The following is a 21,015-nucleotide window of genomic DNA, read 5'->3' as shown; positions in this document are numbered from 1 at the left end:
AAACTGCCTGTGACTCCAGGTTACCTACAGGTCAGGAACACTCCGGTTGTAGTTACTGGCCACATCAAGTGCCCCGGCTGTAGTTTGATACCAGAGGGTCCCAAAACCCACACAGTGCACTAAAAGGCTTAGACGGTGGTTCTATTTTCGGCCCTATAGGGGGCTCACCCCACTTCCTTCTGTCCCTGTGCCCGCCCCTCCCTCCGCCCCCTCCGGGCAGGACTTAGACTATTTAGGTTTTGGCCAAAGCAGTCTCCCCTTTCAGAGGGCCCGGGTGGGAGTCCGCCAAGTTCTTGGCAGTTGAGCAGGGGCAGAGGGAAGAAGCAGGAAGGGGTCCACTTATTGGAACAAATACTTAGTAAGGAGGGGAGAGCAGATGGCTGACGCTTTTCAAGAACTTCCATCGCAGCTATTCGGGGCCGCAGGCGACACCAGCTGCTTGGCTTGGTGCTACCTCTGCTGCCCAGTACAGTGTTGCTGTCACCCAGGGTCCAAAGCCGGCATGGAAGACTGGGAGGGACACGGCGTGTGGCTAGGAGGCCCTCCCTCCTCAGCCTGGCTCTTATTCCCTGCTCTCGCTGTCTCACCCTCCCCCAGTCTGCTCCGCCCTGGGGATCTCAGCTGGGTCTGGCATCACTCGGATTGCCATGCCACACTCATTCGGCGGCCACCCAGTATAGCCACGGGCTGCCTGGTCTACCCTTCAGGCCTCGGACCGTATCTCCTAACCCTCTACCCTCCAAGCCAGAACCCTGCCAGACTGCCACACTCAATGCCTGATTCTCTCTGTTCCTGTAACCCCCTCCCCTCTGAGCATGAGCAGGAATTCCTGGTCCTGGCACTTTCTCCAGACCTCCTGCTCTGGTCCAACAAGAGCACCCTTTGGCGGAAACGGACCCTTCCCAGATGTCCTAAGGACCCCGACAGGCTTCCTACTCCCGTCTTCCTGAGGCCCCTTCCGTACTGCAGTCTCTCCCCCCTGCCAGCTCAACCGCCCTGTTCTCAGTGCCACGTCCCCGGGCCTCGGCGCTCCCCTCTGTATGCTGGTTACTCTCAGTCACTGCGGACCAAAACGGAGGTTTCCCTCCCGGGTTTCATTGTGGGTCCAGGGGGTTGAGGGGAAAAGCCAAAAGGTCATTCAGCCCCCAACCAGGTGGGCATGGGGAGCGATTGATAGCCCTTCCCCAAATCTGAGCCCTGGCGCCTCACTTGTTACTAGCCCCTTCTCTCGTTCTGATAGACCCCTATCCTTCAAGGCGTTCTGGCCACTGCCACCGACCCTACGACCTGGTTCCTGGAACCCCCTAGGGGATGCGGATCGTCCCGACAGGCCAGGCCAGCTGGTGCACTTCACAAGCCAGCTCCTGGTCCTCGCCCCGCCATAGGGTTGTAACTCGAGCCGCCCGCCGCCAACCCCCCTCCCACTCTGCCCCAACTCTGCGGTCCAGGTCCCTGTGTCGCGCTGCTCCTTGTGGCCCTGAACCCGACAGCAAGTCTGCCATGGGCTGTCGGGCCTGCGTCGATCTGGAGGCATCGGGTGTTGTACAACAGAGCCGCTGGTTCGGGGCTGTGCTGAGTGGGTTGTGCCTTCTCTCCGCGCTGGTGTTGCTGGAGTGGCCAAGGGCGCCGGCAGAAACCGCCTGGAGTGCGGCGGTGAGAGGACAGGCGGGCTGGGTGCGGGGAGGGTTGTGTGTGGAGCTGCATGTGAGTCCTTAGTCCCAGACATCCTGAGTCAGTGTGTCCAGTGGTGGCTGGTGGTGGGAGGCAGCGTCCCGCTCCAGCTCGGCCCACTCTCATTGACTACTTTTATTTTTGATTTTTCGAGACAGGGTTTCTCTGTGGAGTACTGGCTGTCCTAGAACTCGCCCTGTAGACCAGGCTGGCCTCTATAGACAACCCCCAGAGATTAAAGGCATGCGCCACCAAGCCTGCCTCACTCCTACCCACTCCTAACTCCCTGCATCGGGGTGGGGGTAAAAGCAACTTATTAAGCATAGGAAAGGGAAAACCCCAAAGGAGGGCTCATCCTTAACTTCCTCCACTCCATGGCCTAATAGTCAGCTTTCAGCAACATCTGGGATCTACAGACTCTTTCTCCTGCCTCCTCACATCCACTTTTTTCCTGTGAAGACAAAGATGGATGCGCCAAACCCTTCAGTGGTCTCCACTGCCCAGGTCCCCAGTCCGTTGACCACACTGGTGCCCAGAAGACGCCGCTACACATTGACTCCAGCCAGGCTGCGTTGGAACCACTTCAACCTCACATACAGGTCCCACCTGGACCCGGGGAGGAGGGCAGGTGTGTCAGGCCGTAACTCAGACACTAACTCTCCCAACACCCCACCCCCAGGATTCTCTCCTTCCCACGGAATCTTTTAAACCCAGAGGAGACAAGGCAGGGCCTGGCTGCCGCCTTTCGCATGTGGAGTGATGTCTCCCCATTCCGCTTCCGAGAAGTGGCCCCTGAGCTCCCCAGTGACCTCCAGATAGGTGGGTGTCTGAAGTGCTCCCTACCCCTCCCAGCCCCCACAAGTGTGATTGCAGCCTTGTGTTTGCCTAGGTTTCTACCCAGTCAACCACACTGACTGCTTGGTCTCTGCTCTGCACCACTGCTTTGACGGTCCCACGGGTGAACTGGCCCACGCTTTCTTCCCACCCCATGGTGGCATTCACTTTGATGACAGCGAGTACTGGGTCTTGGGCCCCACACGCTACAGCTGGAAGAAAGGTGATCCACCTCCTTGGTCTGGCCTCCTCCTGGGGGCCTCATTCTCTCCACTATGTGGGCTACAGAGGGCTTTGGGGCAGGAAGGATTTCCTGGGGCTGAATGTTTGAGAGGAATTCTGGTTCTCACAGGCCTGAGTCTCCCGCCTCCCCCCCCCCCCCATGCCACTGGAGAGGGAGCTGGAGTTGCATTCCTGAGGGCCAAGCTCACAGCCTAGGCGGGAACAAACTTATCTTCCTTGGCTGTGGTCTAAGGGTGGCTTGCAGCCGGGCTCCGCCATCAGTGCTGGGCCTCCTGGAGCAAGACTGGGAGTGGAAGGGCCGAGGGCTCCCGAGTACTAAGCCACGGGGCCCACAGGCGTGTGGCTCACAGACCTGGTGCACGTGGCAGCCCATGAGATCGGCCATGCGCTGGGACTGATGCACTCACAGCAACACCAGGCGCTGATGCACATCAATGCCACACTGCGGGGCTGGAAGACGCTGTCTCAGGATGAGCTGTGGGGATTACACCGACTCTATGGTGGGTACAATGGGGCAGGTGGGTGAGCAGATGGATGGTAGGGCTCTAGGCAAACCCTGAGCCATGTTGCCCTCCTGTTAGGCTGCCTGGACCGGCTTTTTGGGTGTGCATCCTGGGCAAGAAAGGGATTTTGTGATACCCACCAGAGGCTCATGAAGAGGCTCTGCCCCAGAAGCTGTGACTTCTGCTATGGTGATGGAGGCTCAGATGGGGTTGGGTGGGAGTCTCTTAAGCTCAGGTCTCTCTCCATCTTGGGCCTGGTTTGATGGGGTAAGCACTGACATGGCATTTCGCCATTCTCTGAGTAGAATTCCCATTCCCCACTGTGGCTACCACCACACCACCCACCAGAATGAAAACAAGGCTGGTGAGAGAGGGTAGGAACATGACCTTCCACTGTGGGCAGAGGATCCTGCACAAGAAAGGCAAAGTATAGTGAGTAACCAGCACCGGGCAGGCATGTCTAGAGGGGCTTGGGGCTGCCTGGGGTACCCTGGTGGGTATATCCTGGGGCCCTTGGCATGGGTAGGGATGCAGGAACCTCCCCCTGCAGCTGGTACAAGGACCAGGAGCCCCTGGAGTTCTCCTACCCTGGCTATCTGGCCCTGGGTGAGGCACAGCTGAGCATCATTGCCAACGCAGTCAACGAAGGCACCTATACGTGTGTGGTGCGCCGGCACCAGCGCGTTCTCACTACCTACTCCTGGCGGGTCCGAGTGAGGAGCTGAGCCTGCTAACAGCCTCTGTGCTGGAAACCAGCAGATAAAGCACTTTCTCTCTGATGTCTCTGTGCTGTTTCATGGGAAGAGGGCGGGCCAGTCTCTGCCCACCTGGATGTGGGGATCCTGGGGTCAGTACTCCCTACTTCTGCAAAGCCCCTTTTGGTGAGGACATAGCCCAAAGCGCAAGAAGGGTTTTTGCCAAGATGGCCTCTAGAACAGTGGGGTAAAATGAAGCACAGGGATCAGCAGCATCACCTAGGGTGTGCTGAGAGAAGGATGTGCACGGGCCCTAGGTGAGGCTTCAGTGTGAGTAGGGAAGAGGCCGAGGACCAGCTTAGGCAGAGACAGAGGCCCCAAGCCAAGCAGTCATAGGCGCAGCTCCCATTCCCAGGGACACCCACCAGGCCCAGTGGAGAACCAGCATGCTAGGAGGAAAAAAAAGACATACGGGAGAGTTTCCTCCAGCAATAGTTTACTACTTCTTAAAACATTAACAACCTCGTATAAAAACCCACTGTGGCTGGAGTTGTCACACACCTGGATCTGTGGCCAAGGTCTGTGTGGATGGGGCTGGTCTAGACACCCCAGTGCTAATCAGGCTGCCTCATGCACCACACAAGCCACCACCCTCCAAGACTGACAAGCAGACCACTCCAGCTAGCTCCAGACCAGATCCTACTGTGCGGAGGGGTTGGCCATCTACTCTGGCACCTATAGATGCCCACCCTTCCTCACTAGGAAAGATAGACACCTCTGAAAACTGTCTTTCCTTTCCAGAAGGAAAAATGTGATTTAATTCTACAAATTTACAAACCGCCCCAAAACAAATAACAACATGGAGAAAACAAACAACAACAACAACAAAAAACAAGGTTGTCCTGACTCAGCAGATCTGCCTGTCCCACCTAGCTGGCCAGGGTCAGTCAATGTGATCTCAGAACTTGAGGCTGAAGCCAGGGCCAGCAGCTGAGGCTCCCTGGTTGGTGGTGGTGAGGTGGAAGCCCGTCTCCTTCAGGTCATCATCACCCTGCAAAGTAAGGTGGCCACCATGAGGACTGTGTCCCTGCCCAGTCTCCCCCATGGGAACCCCTACTAGCCATGCCCCTCACCAGCTGGCTGTAGCCCAGGCCGCCCTCTGGGGGCCGTGGACTCGTGCCTCGCTTCACCCTCTGCTGCTCGCTCTTGGCCGGCCATGTGGGAAACATGGACGGGTCAATGGGGAGGGGAGTCTCTCGGAAATACTCGTGTTTGAGGCCATCTTCTGCATTGATCCTCCTCCCAGGATAGTAGGTCAGGAACCTGAAAAGAATGACATTCGACAGTGAGTATCTGCTGTGTGGATCAGGGCATACGTGCCCATCACAGACAAAGCAAAGCATGTTGGTGGATACCTGTGGAGCTAGGTTGAGATAGGAGATGAGACCCACTGGGCCTCAGCATCTCCCAAAACCTGGTATTCAGGGGCTTCCAGGCCCCAGGGCAGTTCTGCAAGAGAATCAGCCTGGAGCCTAGTGGCTGCAGACGGTGCCACCCTCAGACTTACTTGTTCATGAGATCAAAGCCCTGATCTGATAACAAAGCCCCAAATCGCTTGCGGAGGTTGTTATAGGGATACTCGCTGAAGGTCATCTTCTTGACTGCTGGGAGGTCATTATAGCCAGGCCAGATTTTCTCACTGGGAGTCCCCAGGTCCTGAAAAACAGAGATTTCTGAATTAGACATGCACTTCATGGTGCCTACATGTCTCTTTTATCAGAGAGACCACCAAAAGAAAACAATGTGGCCTGGGTCCCAATCCTGATCCCAGTTCTGCATACACATTGCCAGCCATTCTCTAGAAAGATAGACCGGCCCTAATAATCACCTTGAAAACCTTGTTGATCTGATCGATCTCTGACTTCCCAGGGAACAGAGGTTTCTGTGTCAGCAGCTCTCCAAAGATGCAGCCCACTGACCACATGTCCACAGCTGTAGAGTACTCCTGAAAGTCCAGAGAACATGGTTCAGATGACTGAAGGCCCACATTAGTGTTAGTCATCAGTTTGAGTGAGGGCACCATGGAGCAAGGAAGGTTCTCAGACTCCTCTTCAACCTACCTTAGCACCAAGCAGCAGTTCTGGGGCACGATACCATAGGGTTACGACAACTGGAGTGTAGGCCTTCAAGGGTGAACCATACTCACGAGCCAGCCCAAAGTCACCGACCTGTAACAATAAGGACAGGGTGGCCTATAAGACCAGGCTATGGACGGGGTTTCCAGGGATGAGGTGGGAAAGAATAGGGGCTCACCTTGAGAATGCCAGCGTGGCTCAGCAGAAGGTTAGAGGTCTTAAGGTCACGGTGCAGGATCCAATTGTCATGGAGGTGCTTCACCCCACTCAGCAGCTGGATCATTAGGGTCTTCACCTCCCCTGTGAGAGTAATGAGATCACACACATGCTTCCTTTGCCCCATGAGTTCCCAACACCCCTGCAAAAGGGCCCAGGGTCTCTGGGTTATTTGTGCAACCCAGCTTCAACTAGACTTTTGCAGCAAATTCATTCCAGGAACACTTCCAGCCCAGGGTGGCTCTGAGCTCACTATGGCCGCTACTCACACAGTCACTAGAAGGGCACTATTCCTACCTTTGCTCAGAGATCCCCCACAACATACTAGATGTTCTGCCTTTATCTCATGACTGGACAGCATTGGCTGCTGTCCAGGGAGGCATGCAGCCATACCTGGCAGAAAGGGCTGCTTCATGGTTTCCATTAGGCTCTTGAGGTCATGCTCAACATAATTCATCACAATGTAGATCTTGTCCATGTTGCTTCCCACAACGATTTCCTAGGAATTAACAGTTGATCTATGGGTTCTGAGCATGGCTTTTACCTCCAACCCCACCCCGGCAAGCAGTGGTTCTGGGAAACCTGAAACTGAAGACATATGCTGTGGGCAGCAAAGACCTACTAAGAGGTCTTGGGATGATGATACCTTTGGAAGTGCTAACACCTGGCCCTATGACGATGCCGCAACCCTTCTCTCTTGTCCCTTCAAGGGATAAGCCTCCCATACAGGCAGGGCATGCCAAATGTGGAGACTGAGCCTCACCCTGACAGTGACGATGTTAGGGTGCTGGGCCTTGAGGATGGTGTTGATCTCCCTCAGTGACGTGATTGGGAAGCCTTCCTTCTCCTTCTCCATCTTTAGCCGCTTCAGAGCCACAATTTCATCTGTAAAAAAACTGTGTAAGCTGGACATGGCGCCTCATGCTTGTAATCCCAACACTGGAGAGGCTGAGGCAGGAGGACTGCCATGAGTTTTTAGGCTAGAGAGTGGGACAATGTCTCAAAAAACAAAACAAAAAAAAACAAAAACAACAACAACAACAAAAAAAACCCCAAACAAACCCAAACCAAAACAAAACTAAAAAAACCAACCAACGAAACAAACAAAATAACCCCAAATAGCCAGCTGGGGTGGCACATGCCTTTAATCTCAACATTTTGGTAAGGGAGATAGAGATCTCTGTGATTTGAAGTTCAGTCTGGTCTATATGGTGAGTTCCAAGACAGTCAGGGCTACATAGAGAGGGCCTGCCTCAAATTAACAAACAAACAAACCATGTAAATGTAAACTGAATTCAGGAACACATCAAAAAGATAATACACCATGATCAAATTGGCTTTTAGAAAATATGCATGGATGGTTCAACCTATGCAAATCAAATTATAAATTACATAAATGGACTCAGGAACAAAATTACAGGGTTATCTTGATAGATGCCCAAGAAAGGCTTTTTGACAAAATCAAACATCTCTCATGTTAAAATTCCTGAAGGAACAAATCTCAACATGGTAAAGGATAAATGTGATACTTACAATTAACATTATATTGAATGGGGGAAACTCAAATGCATTCCCAGGGGTTGGAGATGGCTCAACAGTTAAGAGCACTTAACTGCTCTTGCCCAAACCCAGGTTTGGTTCCCAGCACCCACATGGCCAATTACAACTATCTTTAATTCCAGTTCCAGAGGATCTGATGCCCTCTTCTGGCCCCCTTAGCACTAGGTATACACATGGTGCAAAGACAATTACGCAAGTAAAACACCTGTACACATTAAGAAGAAAATAAGCATTTCCACTACTAATAAAGAACAAAAAAGGGAGCCCACCATCTCCATTCTTATTCGATATAGTACCAGAAGGCCTAAAAAAAAAAAAAAGGCAGGCAGTTGTGCTGATGCCTTTAATCTCAGCACTTGGGAGGCAGAGTCAGGCTGATCTCTGTGAGTTGGAGGCCAGCCTGGTCTACAGAGTGAGATCCAGGACAGGCACCAAAACTATACAGAGAAACCTTGTCTCAAAAAACCAAACCAAAACAAAACAAAAGGAATTCAAATAGGAAAGTCAAAATATCTCTATTTACAGTTGTTATGATTATATTTCTACAATAGTTGTCCTAGCTGGTTTTATATCAACTTGACACAAGCTAGAGTCATCTGAAAGGAAGAACGCTCAATTGAAAAAAAAAACCTCCATAAAGCATTTTCTTTATTAGTGATGCAACCAGCTGTAGGGCCTTTTCTTGAGAGCTTGTTTGGAGGTTCTAGCAGGGGACCGCAGCTACTTGTATACCCTTGACCAAAGACCTGTCCTCCTCTATGTGGGGAAAGTCGTCCTCTTCGACCTAGCCTGCAGCTTCAGGAGGGATGCACATGGAGCAGTGAGGGAGGAAGGGGACACCCGCCTAGCCAGCCAGGTCAGCCAAATCAACCCTAGCGATCAATTGGGTGACAGATGTCGCAGCCAGTTCGCCCTCACATCCATGTAGGGACTTTTCTTAATTAGTGGTTGATGGTGGAGGGCCCAGCTCATTGTGGATAGTGCTATCCCTGGGTTGGTGGTTCTGGGTTCTCTAAGAAAGCAGGCTGAGCAAACCAGTAAGCAGTAACTCTCCATGGTCTCTGCATTAGCTCCTATCTCCAGATTCCCGCCCTTGTTTGAGTTTTGTCCTTCAGTGATGGACTACTGTGGAGGGACGCAAAGATCCTTGTGTCCACAGATCACTATGTACCCTTGGCTGGCCTGGAACTCACAGAGATCTGCCTGCCTCTGCCTTCCAAGTGCTGGGATTAAGGGTATGTGCCACTTTGTCTGTTTTCAAGCTATACCACACCAAGCCATAGTAATAAAATTAACACAGCACTGGCATAAAGACAGAGATCAATAGAACAGAGAAGAGGGCTCTGTCACAAGGTTGCTGTAATACATATTGTATTGATAAATTGTTATGTGATGTTTCAGTTTGTTAAAAGAAGACTGTGAATTAAGATGCTCTCCTTTGTCTTCACCAACTGATAGAGGAAAAAGTAGGAAGTACACTTCAAAACATAGGCACAGGCAAGGAATTTCTGAATAGCACCTGGATCACTTAAGCCAATAACAGACAAATAGCACCTCCCGACCAGCCTATTATAGGGAGGAAATAGAATAGGCCTTAATGAGAGTAGAGGATAGTAGAATACATGCGATATTAAATTTAGGGGGAGTACTGGGCATGGTGGGGCACATCTTTAATCTCAGCACCCAGGAAGCAGAAGCAGGTGGTTCTCTGAGTTTGAGGCTAGCCTGGTCTACGCAATGAGTTCCAGACAGCCAGAGCCATATAGTGAGATCATGCCTCAAACAAAAACCAAAACAAATAAGTGTATACTTGGGGTTAAAGGTTTAAGCAGAGATGGGGAGGGGCAATGAGGAGAGCAAAGAATGAGGGGTAGGTTAACAAAAACTACAGAAATATGAAAAGTCCTTATGAAACCATACTAGTTTGAAAGATGATAATGCAATCTAACTTATTTTATGCATACAGGTGTTTCGCCTGAATATATGTTAAGTGTCCCACACATGTACAGGACCCACAGAGGCCAGAAGAGAGCACTGGATCCCTTGGAACTGGAGTTACAGATCATTGTGAGCCACCATGTGGGTGCTGGGAATCAAACCTGGGTCCTTTAGAAGAATAATCAATTTTTTTTTTTTTTTTTTTTTTTTTTTAAAAAGACAAGGTTTCTCCGTCCTGGCTGTCCTGGAACCCATTTTGTAGACCACGCTGGCCTTGAACTCACTGAGATCTACCTGCCTCTGCCTCCCAAGTGTTGGGATTAAAGGCATGCCCCACCACCACCCAGCTAAGAGTAACCAATCTTAACCACTGAGCCATCTCTAGACCCCTTATTAGACAATATATTTTTTTTAAAAAGGGAATCTCACTGGCTTGATCTTGTGCATGGCCCAGACATGACCTGATTGCTACACCTATCAACTGCCCTATGTGGGTGGACAATCCTGCTCAGAAGACATGGGTCATTAAATGATAATCCAGTGCTGGGCACGGGTACTTCCCTACAAGTTATTGGTCCTGAAAACAAAGACAGGCTATTGCTCATGCTCTTGGTTTCTCACCATAAACATATGGTAAGACCTTACCTCCAAATACACCACACACTCTGAATGCAAGACATAAAGAAATCAAGCTGGAACTGACCAGGAAGGAAACTTCCTCCCTACTGGCTAGCTTTCATAGTGCTGGGAGATGCTATGCAAGTTGCTGGGGAAGAAAAGCTATCAGTGGCTTTACCCAGAGCTGACCCTGAATGCCATAATACCATCTTCCAGACAAAATGTGCCCACTGGTGCAAACAGTAACATGACTGTTATGGGGTAACCAATGACTTTCTGCATAGATTTTAGGCCTACTCCACAGAAGAGAATTTATACCTGATAATGTAAATCTGCTCATGGCTGGGGAGGGCATAGGCCCAAGGAGGGAACCTATTACTGTTGTTTTGCTAAGTGCTCACATTGTCAAATTGTCTTCTAAATATTTATTTTTATATTCATGGATTAGTGCTGCTTTGAACCTTGGTCAGAGAAGTTTCTTGTGGCAGTGGTTGATGTAGAGACCTGTAACTATTCATGTAAAATGGGACACTGATATCATCCTCAGTCCACGGTTCATGAAAGAGGAGGAAGAAAGGATGTTAAGAGCTGAAGAATGGGAGGAGTACTGTAAAATGCAGTCTTTTGGACACAACATGGCTATTGCACTTGTAAACTCACAGCAGCTGGTTACCCACAAGATCAAGCTAATCAACATTTCAACACTGACGTGGGAGGGGCTCAAGACCCCATCCTTGGGAGAAACTATTTTCTTCATAGGTGTGGTCTACGGTAGGCTGCTTATGCTCCAGTGGATGGACCCACACCTAGGCACACACTGGCAGCACTAACTGAACCAAGTTAGTTATAAAATTAGGGAGAAAAAAAAACAACCACAAAAGGTGTGAAGGGGAGGTGTTGGGGGTGGATAAGATCAAGATATATTGTATACATGTATAAAATTATCAGAAAATAAATTTTAAAAATCATATAAAGGAAGTGGAGCAAGGCCTCAGCAGTTTAGAGTATTTGCCGCTCTTCCTGATGTCCTGAGTCTTGTTTCTAAGCACCTATGTTGAGTAGCTCACAATTTCCTGTAATTACAGCTCTAGGAACTCCAATACCTGCTTCTGGACTCTGTAGGCATCTGTATTCATGAGCACATGAAATTCCTCCTCCCTATGTATACACATAAATGTAAAAAATCATGTAAAAACAAAACAAAAAAAATCCCATAACACACAACAAACAAACAAAAAACCCAAACAGCTGAGAAAATAAATATGGACTAAAAACTTTAATGTGGCTAGGTGTGTTGGCATATACCCATTATCCTAGCACTCAGGAGGAATGGAAGCTCAAAGCCAGCCTGGTCAACATAGCAAGTTCCAGGCCAACCACAAGTACTCAGAGAGACCCTGTCTTAAAAATAGTAAGACAAGCCAGATATGGTGGCGTACACCTCTAATCCCACCACTTGGGAGGCAGGCAGATCTTTGTGAGTTCAAGGCCATTCTGGTCTACATAGGGAGTTCCAGGCTAGCCAGGGATACATAGTGAGAACTTATATCAAAAAAACTAACTAAAGCTGGGTATGGAGGTGCGGGGATGGGGTGAGAGGGGTGGTGGTGGTGGCTGTGGTGTGTGTATGTGGTGGTGGGGGTGGTGGTGCATGTCTTTAACCCAGCACTCGGGAGGCAGAGGCAGGCCAATCTCTGTGAGTTCCAAGTCACCATGGTCTACAGAGCGAGATCCAGGACAGGCACCAAAACTACACAGAGAAACCCTGTCTCAAAAAAAAAAAAAAAAAACAAAACCCCAAACCCCAAAAACCAGTAATAATAATAATAAAAATATACAGCACTCGGGACGCAGAGGCAGGCGGATCTCTGTGAGTTCGAGGCCAGCCTGGGCTACCAAGTGAGTTCCAGGAAAGGCGCAAAGCTACACAGAGAAACCCTGTCTTGAAAAAAAAAAAAAGAAAAAAGAAAAAAAAATAATATAATAACTGAAGAACAGCAAAAGCTTGGGCAGGTAGTATAATACAGTGGTTGAGTGCCTAGAATTCCAGCACTGCAAAAAATAAAAATAAAAGGAAAAGGCCCCAACTTATGGGTCTATAAAGCACTCTCTAGTCTCATTGCCACTTCCCTGGCCTTATCTTTCACCTCTGGAACTTGCCACCTACTGCCATAGTGAACAGCAGAACCACAGTTAGGCTGACCTCTGACTTCCAAAGATACCAAGAGGCTCAAGTCCGCATCATCTGAGTTAAGATCTGGTGTTAGGTATACAGGTATAAAGTGGCCTGAGAACTGGCACCAAGGAAAGGGTAGGGGTGCTTCCAAAGATCCAACGGAAATGCGAATCCACATTTAACAACCATGTGCTGACACAGTGCACAGGCAGAGACCACAGACAAGCTGCTGTGGGCAGGACACTCAACTCCTTCTAGAGTCTGCACAAAGACCGAGGCTCTCCATGGAAACCACTGCCTCTCAGAACTCTCAAGACTGACCTTGTACCGATACAGGGCAACCAACTCATCATTACTCAGAAAATGACTCTTTGTCCCAGGGCAGGCCAGAGTTTTCTGCTGACTAGTCCCTGGCCCTATCATTTCCTTAATAGATAACCTACCTGTTTTCTTGTCCTTTGCTCTGTAGACTACTCCATAGGTGCCTTCTTCAATCCTGTTCAGGCACTGGAACTCCTCTACACTCCGGCACCCCTGTGGAGGAAGTAGGGCATGAGGGCTCAACAGTAATATTTGTTGGCCTAACACACTATCTGTACCTTGTACAGGGCAGGTATAGTGGTAAACTAGCCTAAGCGACCTCAGAAGAACCAAGTATGCAATGCTGGTATGAATAAACAACTTGTTCTTTTCTCTGCTCCTTCCAAGACCATGTACCACTTTTGCATTAAATGAACTGGCATGAAAAATCATCTCTCTTACACCTGCATCCTCTGCCTGGTGAAGTATCCACCCTAGAGAGGGCATGGCCTGCCTGTCCCTAGTGCCAACCTTCCATGCATACCACGGACCGGGGTGTCACTACTCTATGTGGTCTGTAGCTAGACTCAACTGGTTGGAAGCACTAACTGGGGGTCAGGTGACAAGGGCTCAGAATGGTGGTAACATACCCAGGATGGCCACACCTCTAAATCCTCCAGGCAGTGTCATATATTTATTCACTGGCATTTTCCTAAACAAACGTTTGCAGTCCTATGCACTTCTACTGAATCCCTTGCCATATCTAGGGATGAAGCAAAGGCAGAAACACCAGCACATGGCTACTGGCACCTAGTAAGCCCCACAGTGCTGCCAGGCATAAGGAAGGACCATGGCTAGGATCCTGAGAGGCTGATGCCATGACAGGCCAGACTGTATGGAGAACGTCAGCACCTCAGGAGAGACATCAGCACCAGAAGCATTGTTGTTCTATAGCAAAGCAGGGAACTAGCCTGGGATGCGTGGAGAGGGGTCTGACCTGCAGGGCTGGCAGGTACTTGGGCAGCTCCTGTTTTAGCTCAATGGGCGACAGGGCTGGAGAGTCAGGCACATAGTCTCCTTCCGTTGGGGCACTGCTCTGTGGGGTCCCCTCACCCACGTCTTCTTCCCCTTCTTCACTGTCCCCAGAATCTCGGTCAAATCGCGACTCTGGAACTTTGAGAGTTAAATCTAATTATAGACCAGGAGAAAGTAAATGCAACCATCCCTTCTCCTGCTCTGGGGCTCTGAGTGCTATATAGGAGTGGCATGTCCTGTGTTCTCCATAGAAGGAGCTAGTACAAGGCCCATTCTTGGGAAAAAGGTACTCGAGCAAGGCCTGTAGCCCTGGTGATCTAGGCAAAGTCAGAATCTGAGCCAGAACCAGATACAGGGCTCATAGGACGAGGGTAGATGACACATGTAGTGGATAGGCCCAGAACTCATGTCCACCAAGCTACAACCCTGTTAGCTGCTTAAGGCCCGGCCAGGTCTCCCATCCCCTAAGAGTGCCTGTGCACCAGACATAGAAACTGCTCTCCAACATAACCTCATTTCCTGAGCACAAAACCCTGAGATTCCTCAGCACCTAAGTCACAGTGGGCACACAGCAGGATGCCATCCAATAAAGCTGTTTTCTATCAGTAATGTCAGCCACGGTGAGCACACGCTGCAAAGTGACCAAAGATGTGTCCTTTGGGAATCACACCATCTCTCAGATGGCTACCTCTGTTTCTGGACACTGTCAGGACAGCGGTTCTCTGTTGTTTCCAGGAAAAATCTTCAGTTTATGAGGTATTATGTGCTGTGGATGGTTTGTATTAACAGGACCAGGCAGCCTCACTCAGAGAATCACTATACAGGGACAGGCACTACCACAAAGAGGTCCTTACCAACCAAGATGTGGTTTTCATTTTCTCTCTCTTCATCTTCACTCATTTCTTCATCACTCACTTCTTCTGCAAAAGAAAACAGGCATGTGCTCAGATCAGCGTGGAGCTGAGAGCTGGACTTGGAACTACCAGTTTACCCTGTATCAGGCCAACCTAATGGTTAGCAAGAGGTATGGAAAATAGCAGGTGTTCTTACCTACCAATTTGGGGGTTTATTTCCCTGGTGGTATCAGGGATTGAACCCAGAGCATCACATAAAATAGGCAAGCACTTTACGATTGAACCACCATATTTCCACTCCCAATTTTGGAGTCAATGTGAATGTCACAGAGCAAGGCACCTTTATTTGGGTATATGCTTACATTAGACTTCAAATTATTTTTCTGCAGTACCTAAAGTCTACAGTGAACAAGAACTACATTTAGAACAGCACCATTCATACGACCTGCCAGCTCCTCACCCGCAGACTGTTCTGAGGCTTCCTCAGAGTTGCTCCCAGTCTCCTCTTCCTCCTCCTCTTCCTCCTCCTCTTCTTCTTCCTCTGATTCTTCACTAGTGCTCCCTTCTTCCTCCTCTTCCTCTTCCTCTTCCTCCTCCTCCTCCTCAGAACCTGAGCCTGATTCTGCTACAAAAAAACAGAGTCACAGGGTAGATCTTGGCTTTCCTCTGGCAGCAGCATCAAAGCCTCAGCCAGGTGGCCTCAGATACCTGATGAAGACTCGGCTGAGCTGGTTTTCCTCTCACTGTCACTGATGTCCTGTAGGTCTGACAGAAGGTCTCTTTCTTCTATTTTCTCTTCTTTTACTTTGAAATAAACCATACACAGGTGAATTTGGAGAGATGTTTTAAAAATTACTCCTTCTTTCTAAAATTACCTTACGGACTTTTATCTTATGAGTATTTGTCTGTATGTAAGTTGGAGCTAGAGTTTTCCTGCCTGGCCCACAGTCAAGACAAATCTAGCTACAAATGGCGTCCAACGTGGTGGCAAGAGTTTCCACCTAAAACTGAGGAAAAAGATTCTAAAACGGAACTAAAAACAGCTTCCTAATTGTCTCTCTCAAATGAGCGGCAGCTGCCTGTTTGAGCTACTTGTGGGTTCCTAGCGTGTGCGCTCGACCTGCAGTTTGGCGGGAATGAGGCCTCTGCAAGTGGCACATTAAGCTGCGTGGTAGATTTAGCCTTTGCTAGTACAAAAAAAAAAAAAAAAAAAAAAAAAAAAAAAAAAAAAAAAAGAGGTTTCTGGGCTACATGCTGCTTGGATAAAAGTATAGACCCACGATAGCTCCCAGAGCCAACGGTAAACTACCACGGCCATGTTGGGAAGCTGAGGTGGGCGGAGCCAGCAGCGACAGCTGCTGTTTATTGTAACAGATTCACAATAAGACAGATTCAGATGTAATAGTTTACAATGTGTATAAAATATACGTAGGCTTGAAAGAGACAAAAAAGGTGATATATAGAGTTATAGAAACAAATACATAGTTTTAAAAAATAAAGTCTTTAAAGAGACAGTAAAGGTAGTATAAAAAATAAGCCACGTAAAAATGGATATTACACAGAGAATCTGGATTGTGTTGTCTTTGGGATTTTTAACTGCAGAAAAACATTTGATTGTAAAAGCTGTTGAGTTATGCCAAAATGTATATTTTAAAGGTACCTTGACTTCATAATTTGGATATAGGGATATGTTGCTTTGGAAAAGAGTCTCTTTTGTTTCCACAGAAAGCCAGAGGCTATGGATTTGTTCAAGATTAAGATACATCAGGTTTGACCAGCCAAGACCCCCTGAAAGGTCTCCGATGACACCATGGCCCAGATGATCCAACATCCAGAACAGTTTGAAGGCATCTGGCTCAGACGATACAGCCTCATGGACTATTCCATAATCCTAAAATTTTCTTTGTTTCTCCATAAGATACAGCGCCCCCCTCCAGCAGGAAGTGGTAAGATAAGCTACACCCAAATTCCCAAATTATATGTAATTTTACTTTGTTAAGGTTAAAACCTTCCTTTTTGAAAAAAAAAAAATAGGGGAAGTGTTGTGGGATATTCTGTATGGCAAATGTGTTGCTGATTGGTCAATAAAACACTGATTGGCCATTGGCTAGGCAGGAAGTATAGGCGGAACAAGGAGGAGAATAAAGCTGGGAAGTGGAAGGCTGAGTCAGAGAGACACTGCCAGCCGCCGCGATGAGAAACAGCACGTGAAGGTGCCGGTAAGCCACGAGCCATGTGGCAAGGTATAGATTAATGGAAATGGATTCATTTAAGCTGTAAGAACAGTTAGCAAGAAGCCTGCCACGGCCATACAGTTTGTAACCAATATAAGTCTCTGTGTTTACTTGGTTGGGTCTGAACGGCTGTGGGACTGGCAGGTGAAAGAGATTTGTCCTGACAGTGGGCCAGGCAGGAAAACTCTAGCTACAGTAAGTACATCATGTGTGCCTGGTGTATGCTGAGGCAAGAAGAGGGTGTTAGATTCCCTAGAACTGGAATTACAAATAGTTGTGAGCTGCCATGTGAGTGCTGGGAACACAATGCAGGTCCGCTACAAGAGCACCAAGTGTTTGTAACTACTGATCCAGCTGTCCAGTCTTAATTTTTTTCCTTTTTAAGATAGGGTTTCATATAACCCAGGCTGACCTAGAACTAACTACATAGCAGAGAATAACATTAAACTTCTGATCCTCCAGTTTCTACCTCATGAAGACAGGTATTATAGACCTATCCTAATATACTCATTTTTTTTTTTTTAAAATGTAGTGCTTGGGATCAAACACTGGGCAGGCAATCTACAAACTATGTATATTCCCAGCCATAGGAAAATGTTCTTAAATAAACAAGCCAGAACCACCCCAAAGTTAACATGTAGCTTACAAAATGATCAGCTTCCCTGTGTATGGCAAATAGTTCATCCACTCATATTTTAACTGAAAGAATAGTTCCAAAAATATCAGCAACAAATATCTCAGTTAAGAAACACATGCCCCGAGGGCTGGAGAGATGGCTCAGTGGTTAAGAGCACTGCCTGCTCTTCCAGAGGTCCTGAGTTCAACTCCCAGCAACCACATGGTGGTTCACAACCATCTGTAATGAGATCTGGTGCCCTCTTCTGGCAGAAAGTTGTACATGTAGATAAAGCACTCATATACATAAATAATAAAACCTTAAAACAAAAAACAAAAAAAGAAACACATGCCCACGAAGAAACTCTGTCTCAAAAAACAAACAAACAAACAGAACAAACAAACAAAAAAACCAACAAACAAAAAGAAACACATGCCTTACTGGGAGCATGTGTGGAAGTCAGAGAACAACTTGTGCAGTGAGTTTCTCCTTCCGTCATGTGGATCCCAGGCATCAAACTTACGTCAGCACATTTGGCAAGAGCTTTTACCTGCTAAGCCATCTTGCTGGCTCACCAATACATGATTTTATTGTGCAAAAGAAATGCAAAACATGGTCTTCCTTAATGTCATTAACTCTTTTTCCCCCACATTTTAAAAATAAACTTTTTAGGTTAGCATTTAACAAAATAATAGGTTACATTATGGCACTTTCATATATAATTGTTAAAAAAGCAAAACTTCTTATTTAAATATATTCCAGAAAAGATACCTCATGCTTGCCTGGTCTCACCTGGCTTACGGTTGTCTCCCAGCTCAAAGCGCTCTCGTGGTGGCCGCAGAGGGCTACGGCTCCAGTGGCCAACCTTTCCTTTATCGCTGTAGTCCTCCCTCATGGTACGGTGATGTGCAGAGACTGTACACAGGAAACAGAGCAGAGAGGTTGCTGGGAGAAGCCTTCCCAACATGGCTCTACCCTGTGAACAACTGCCAGGGTGTTACAAATCCACATGGCATTAAAAGCTTCAACATCACAGGCCAAAAACTCATTGGAAAAAGCTCCAAGATGGAGGTTATCAGCTGACCAGAGGACCTTCTAGAATGATCTTCACATGTCACAGAGGCCAAGGTGGGTGCCAAAGAATTCTGGGAAGATGGTGGAGTGAGAAATGCCAGGCAGCACCTCAACATCAACTTGGCCTGTGGTAGGCAATTAGTGTGGAACTGGAATCATTGAGGGTCTTCAAGTTCCAGGGGAGGGTTGGATAACAAACTGGTTAATTCTGGTCAATTTAGCTGTTAGCACAGCAGAAGCTGCCCACCCTTGTCTCTAGGGCAACCAGTTATTCTGAGTTCCCCAATCATCAAAGACCTACGCTCTCGATGCTGTTTGCAGCCCCAGAGGGATGAAGCAGACAAACTTCTGAGATTGCACCTCACTCTGGTTAGGCTGTCTTTTAGAGAGAATGTAAGGGCCAGGGCACTTATGCCCACTTCTGTTCCTTCCTTCCCTCTTTTGGTAGCTAGATATTTAAGGATACGGACATTAAAGCCATTGTATACACAGGGGAAGCTAGAAAGTAACTGCACATTCCCAGAGACAGGCAGACTTAGATTTGGCATAGGAGGATGGGCCAGGCCAACTGCCAGCATGGACAGTACCAACACCCACAACACAGTCACAGCAAGTCCTGAGGAAGGGTCTAATATCAGAATCATGACAAACATGTTAACAAGTTAAAAAATAAATAAACAAGACCCAGCATGGTGGCAATACCTTTAATCACAGCACATGGAGACAGAGACAGATGCAGACACAGAGGCAGAGGTAGGTGTATCTCTGTGAGTTGGAGGCTAGCTTGGTGTATATAGTGAGTTCCTGGACAGCCAGGGTTACATAGAGAGACCCTGTCTAAGAAAAACTACTAACCAACAGTGCTGGATAGTTTTATGTCAACTTGACACAAGCTAAAGTCATCTGAGAGGAGGAATCTCAATTAAGAAACTGATTCCACAAATGGAAGCTGTAAGCAAGCCTGCAGGGCATTTTGTTAATTAGTGACTGATGGGGGAGGGGGTCCAGCCCACCGTGGGGGCTCAAGTATCCAAACACAGGGCCTATGAAAGCTAAGAAAAGTTCTGACAAGGAGCCAGATGTAGCTTCCTAGTCCTAGGGTTTCTCAGGTGGGCTGGTGCTCAGTGTCACACAGTGTCTGTGAGCTCGAGCCAGCCACCTGCACCATGTGCTTAGCTGAGCCATGCTGAGGCTGACATGGCTGTTTAACATTTGTCTCAGGTGATCAGAGAATGCTGCAGATGCTTAGTAAAGCCAGGTCCAGACACATAAAGCCTCTAAAAAGGTATAATATGTTTTAAAATGTGTATAGGCTTAAAAAAGAAAGGAAAATGGTATAGACAGTCATTAAAAAATTAGTTTATTAATAATAAGATAAAGTCTTTAAGGACTTTATAATATAAAAAGGATAAGCCAGGTAAAGATGAAAAATACACATTATGGATCCTATACGATGTCTTGTTGACTCTGAATTGTTTGATTGCTGATGAACAAATGACAGCTGCTGAGAGACACTGGATTGTGGAAACTGTTAAATCAAACCAACCTATATATTTAAAAAATGTCTTCAAAACGGAATTCAAAAAATATGTTTCATTGGAGGAAAGGTTATGTTTTTGTTTCCACAGAAAACGAAAGCCTGTGGATTCATTCAAGGTTGACAGTGATCTGATTTGCTCAGCGGAGAATCCCTTAAAATCCTGGCTACAGACATAAAGAACCAAATCTAAAAAAACTACAAGACAGGGAATGTAGATTTATTTTACCTGCTTAAGCATAAAACAAAACATCATCTTTGGCTGGCTTCTGTACAACACACAGTCCGTACTTGTGTTAATACAGATATGTATGTCACCTTTGAAAATGTGTGTTTTCAGAGAAAGGGGACCAAACACCAATGAAAATGGGTGGCCTAGATGATCCAACCTCTCAGAGTGCCTCTGCTACAGTTTCCTCAGAGTTCTGTATCTAGAACAGCTTCAAGGCTGCTGGCTGAGATGGTCCAGCCTCACAGACTACTCTAGCCAGGACTTCAGATAAGCCCTGCACTTTCCCATCACACCGAGACTGGAAACAGCTCCCTCAGAACATGACCATTATCTTAATTTTCTCAGGGTCCCCTAAAGATGCCAGCACTCTGAGCTTGGGGGTGAGGGGTTGGTCAAAAGTTGAAATTGGTCACAGTCAGGGAAAAAGCTAAACAACGAGATCAGACTCAGGGATCTCTCTCTGAAGGGAAAAAGGTGGATACAGAATAGAAATGATGGGATAAAAGGGTGCATTTTTGAGTTTACTTTTCAACAACCATTAGTC

The 21,015-nt window shown here is 47.7% G+C and overlaps 2 protein-coding genes across 6 annotated transcripts in view; one reads left to right on the top strand and one right to left on the bottom strand.

Annotated features, from left to right (window-relative positions):
* The first annotated feature begins 175 nt into the window (after positions 1–175).
* On the top strand, positions 176–4,030 carry Mmp23b (matrix metallopeptidase 23B). Its single transcript, XM_059255553.1, has 8 exons — positions 176–1,653; positions 2,131–2,270; positions 2,351–2,490; positions 2,561–2,728; positions 3,084–3,248; positions 3,330–3,440; positions 3,557–3,683; positions 3,802–4,030. The coding sequence occupies exons 1-8, from the start codon at positions 1,312–1,314 to the stop codon at positions 3,974–3,976; spliced, it is 1,368 nt and encodes a 455-aa protein (XP_059111536.1). The 5' UTR covers positions 176–1,311; the 3' UTR covers positions 3,977–4,030.
* Positions 4,031–4,425: 395 nt separating this feature from the next.
* Positions 4,426–21,015, bottom strand: part of LOC131904388 (cyclin-dependent kinase 11B) — a 33,094-nt gene continuing 16,504 nt past the window's right edge. For 3 of the 5 annotated variants that reach the window (XM_059255543.1, XM_059255542.1, XM_059255545.1), the window contains exons 7-20: positions 18,421–18,543; positions 15,487–15,582; positions 15,239–15,403; positions 14,779–14,844; positions 13,887–14,062; positions 13,033–13,123; positions 7,061–7,182; positions 6,691–6,796; positions 6,260–6,381; positions 6,067–6,174; positions 5,835–5,951; positions 5,514–5,662; positions 5,080–5,269; positions 4,426–4,997 (exon numbers count right to left, since the gene is read on the bottom strand). In XM_059255543.1, the coding sequence (XP_059111526.1) occupies positions 4,905–4,997; positions 5,080–5,269; positions 5,514–5,662; positions 5,835–5,951; positions 6,067–6,174; positions 6,260–6,381; positions 6,691–6,796; positions 7,061–7,182; positions 13,033–13,123; positions 13,887–14,062; positions 14,779–14,844; positions 15,239–15,403; positions 15,487–15,582; positions 18,421–18,543 (1,724 nt within the window). In that variant the 3' untranslated portion in view covers positions 4,426–4,904. The remainder of the gene's footprint in view (positions 4,998–5,079; positions 5,270–5,513; positions 5,663–5,834; positions 5,952–6,066; positions 6,175–6,259; positions 6,382–6,690; positions 6,797–7,060; positions 7,183–13,032; positions 13,124–13,886; positions 14,063–14,778; positions 14,845–15,238; positions 15,404–15,486; positions 15,583–18,420; positions 18,544–21,015) is intronic. The other 2 variants (XM_059255546.1, XM_059255544.1) reach the window with 2 other exon arrangements.

This window comes from Peromyscus eremicus, chromosome 2, assembly GCF_949786415.1.
Source record: "Peromyscus eremicus chromosome 2, PerEre_H2_v1, whole genome shotgun sequence".
NCBI classification, from domain to species: Eukaryota; Metazoa; Chordata; class Mammalia; order Rodentia; family Cricetidae; genus Peromyscus; species Peromyscus eremicus.
The sequence above is the reverse complement of the archived record's forward strand: the minus strand, read 5'-3'. Positions and strand labels throughout refer to the sequence as shown.

Bases quoted from the DNA above. Each gene is read 5' to 3' on its own strand.
- Mmp23b (XM_059255553.1), top strand. From the start codon at position 1,312: ATGCGGATCGTCCCGACAGGCCAGGCCAGCTGGTGCACTTCACAAGCC. The intron at 2,729-3,083 runs GTGATCCACCTC...CGGGGCCCACAG, and splicing joins ACGCTACAGCTGGAAGAAAG to GCGTGTGGCTCACAGACCTG. The intron at 3,684-3,801 runs GTGAGTAACCAG...CTCCCCCTGCAG, and splicing joins CACAAGAAAGGCAAAGTATA to CTGGTACAAGGACCAGGAGC.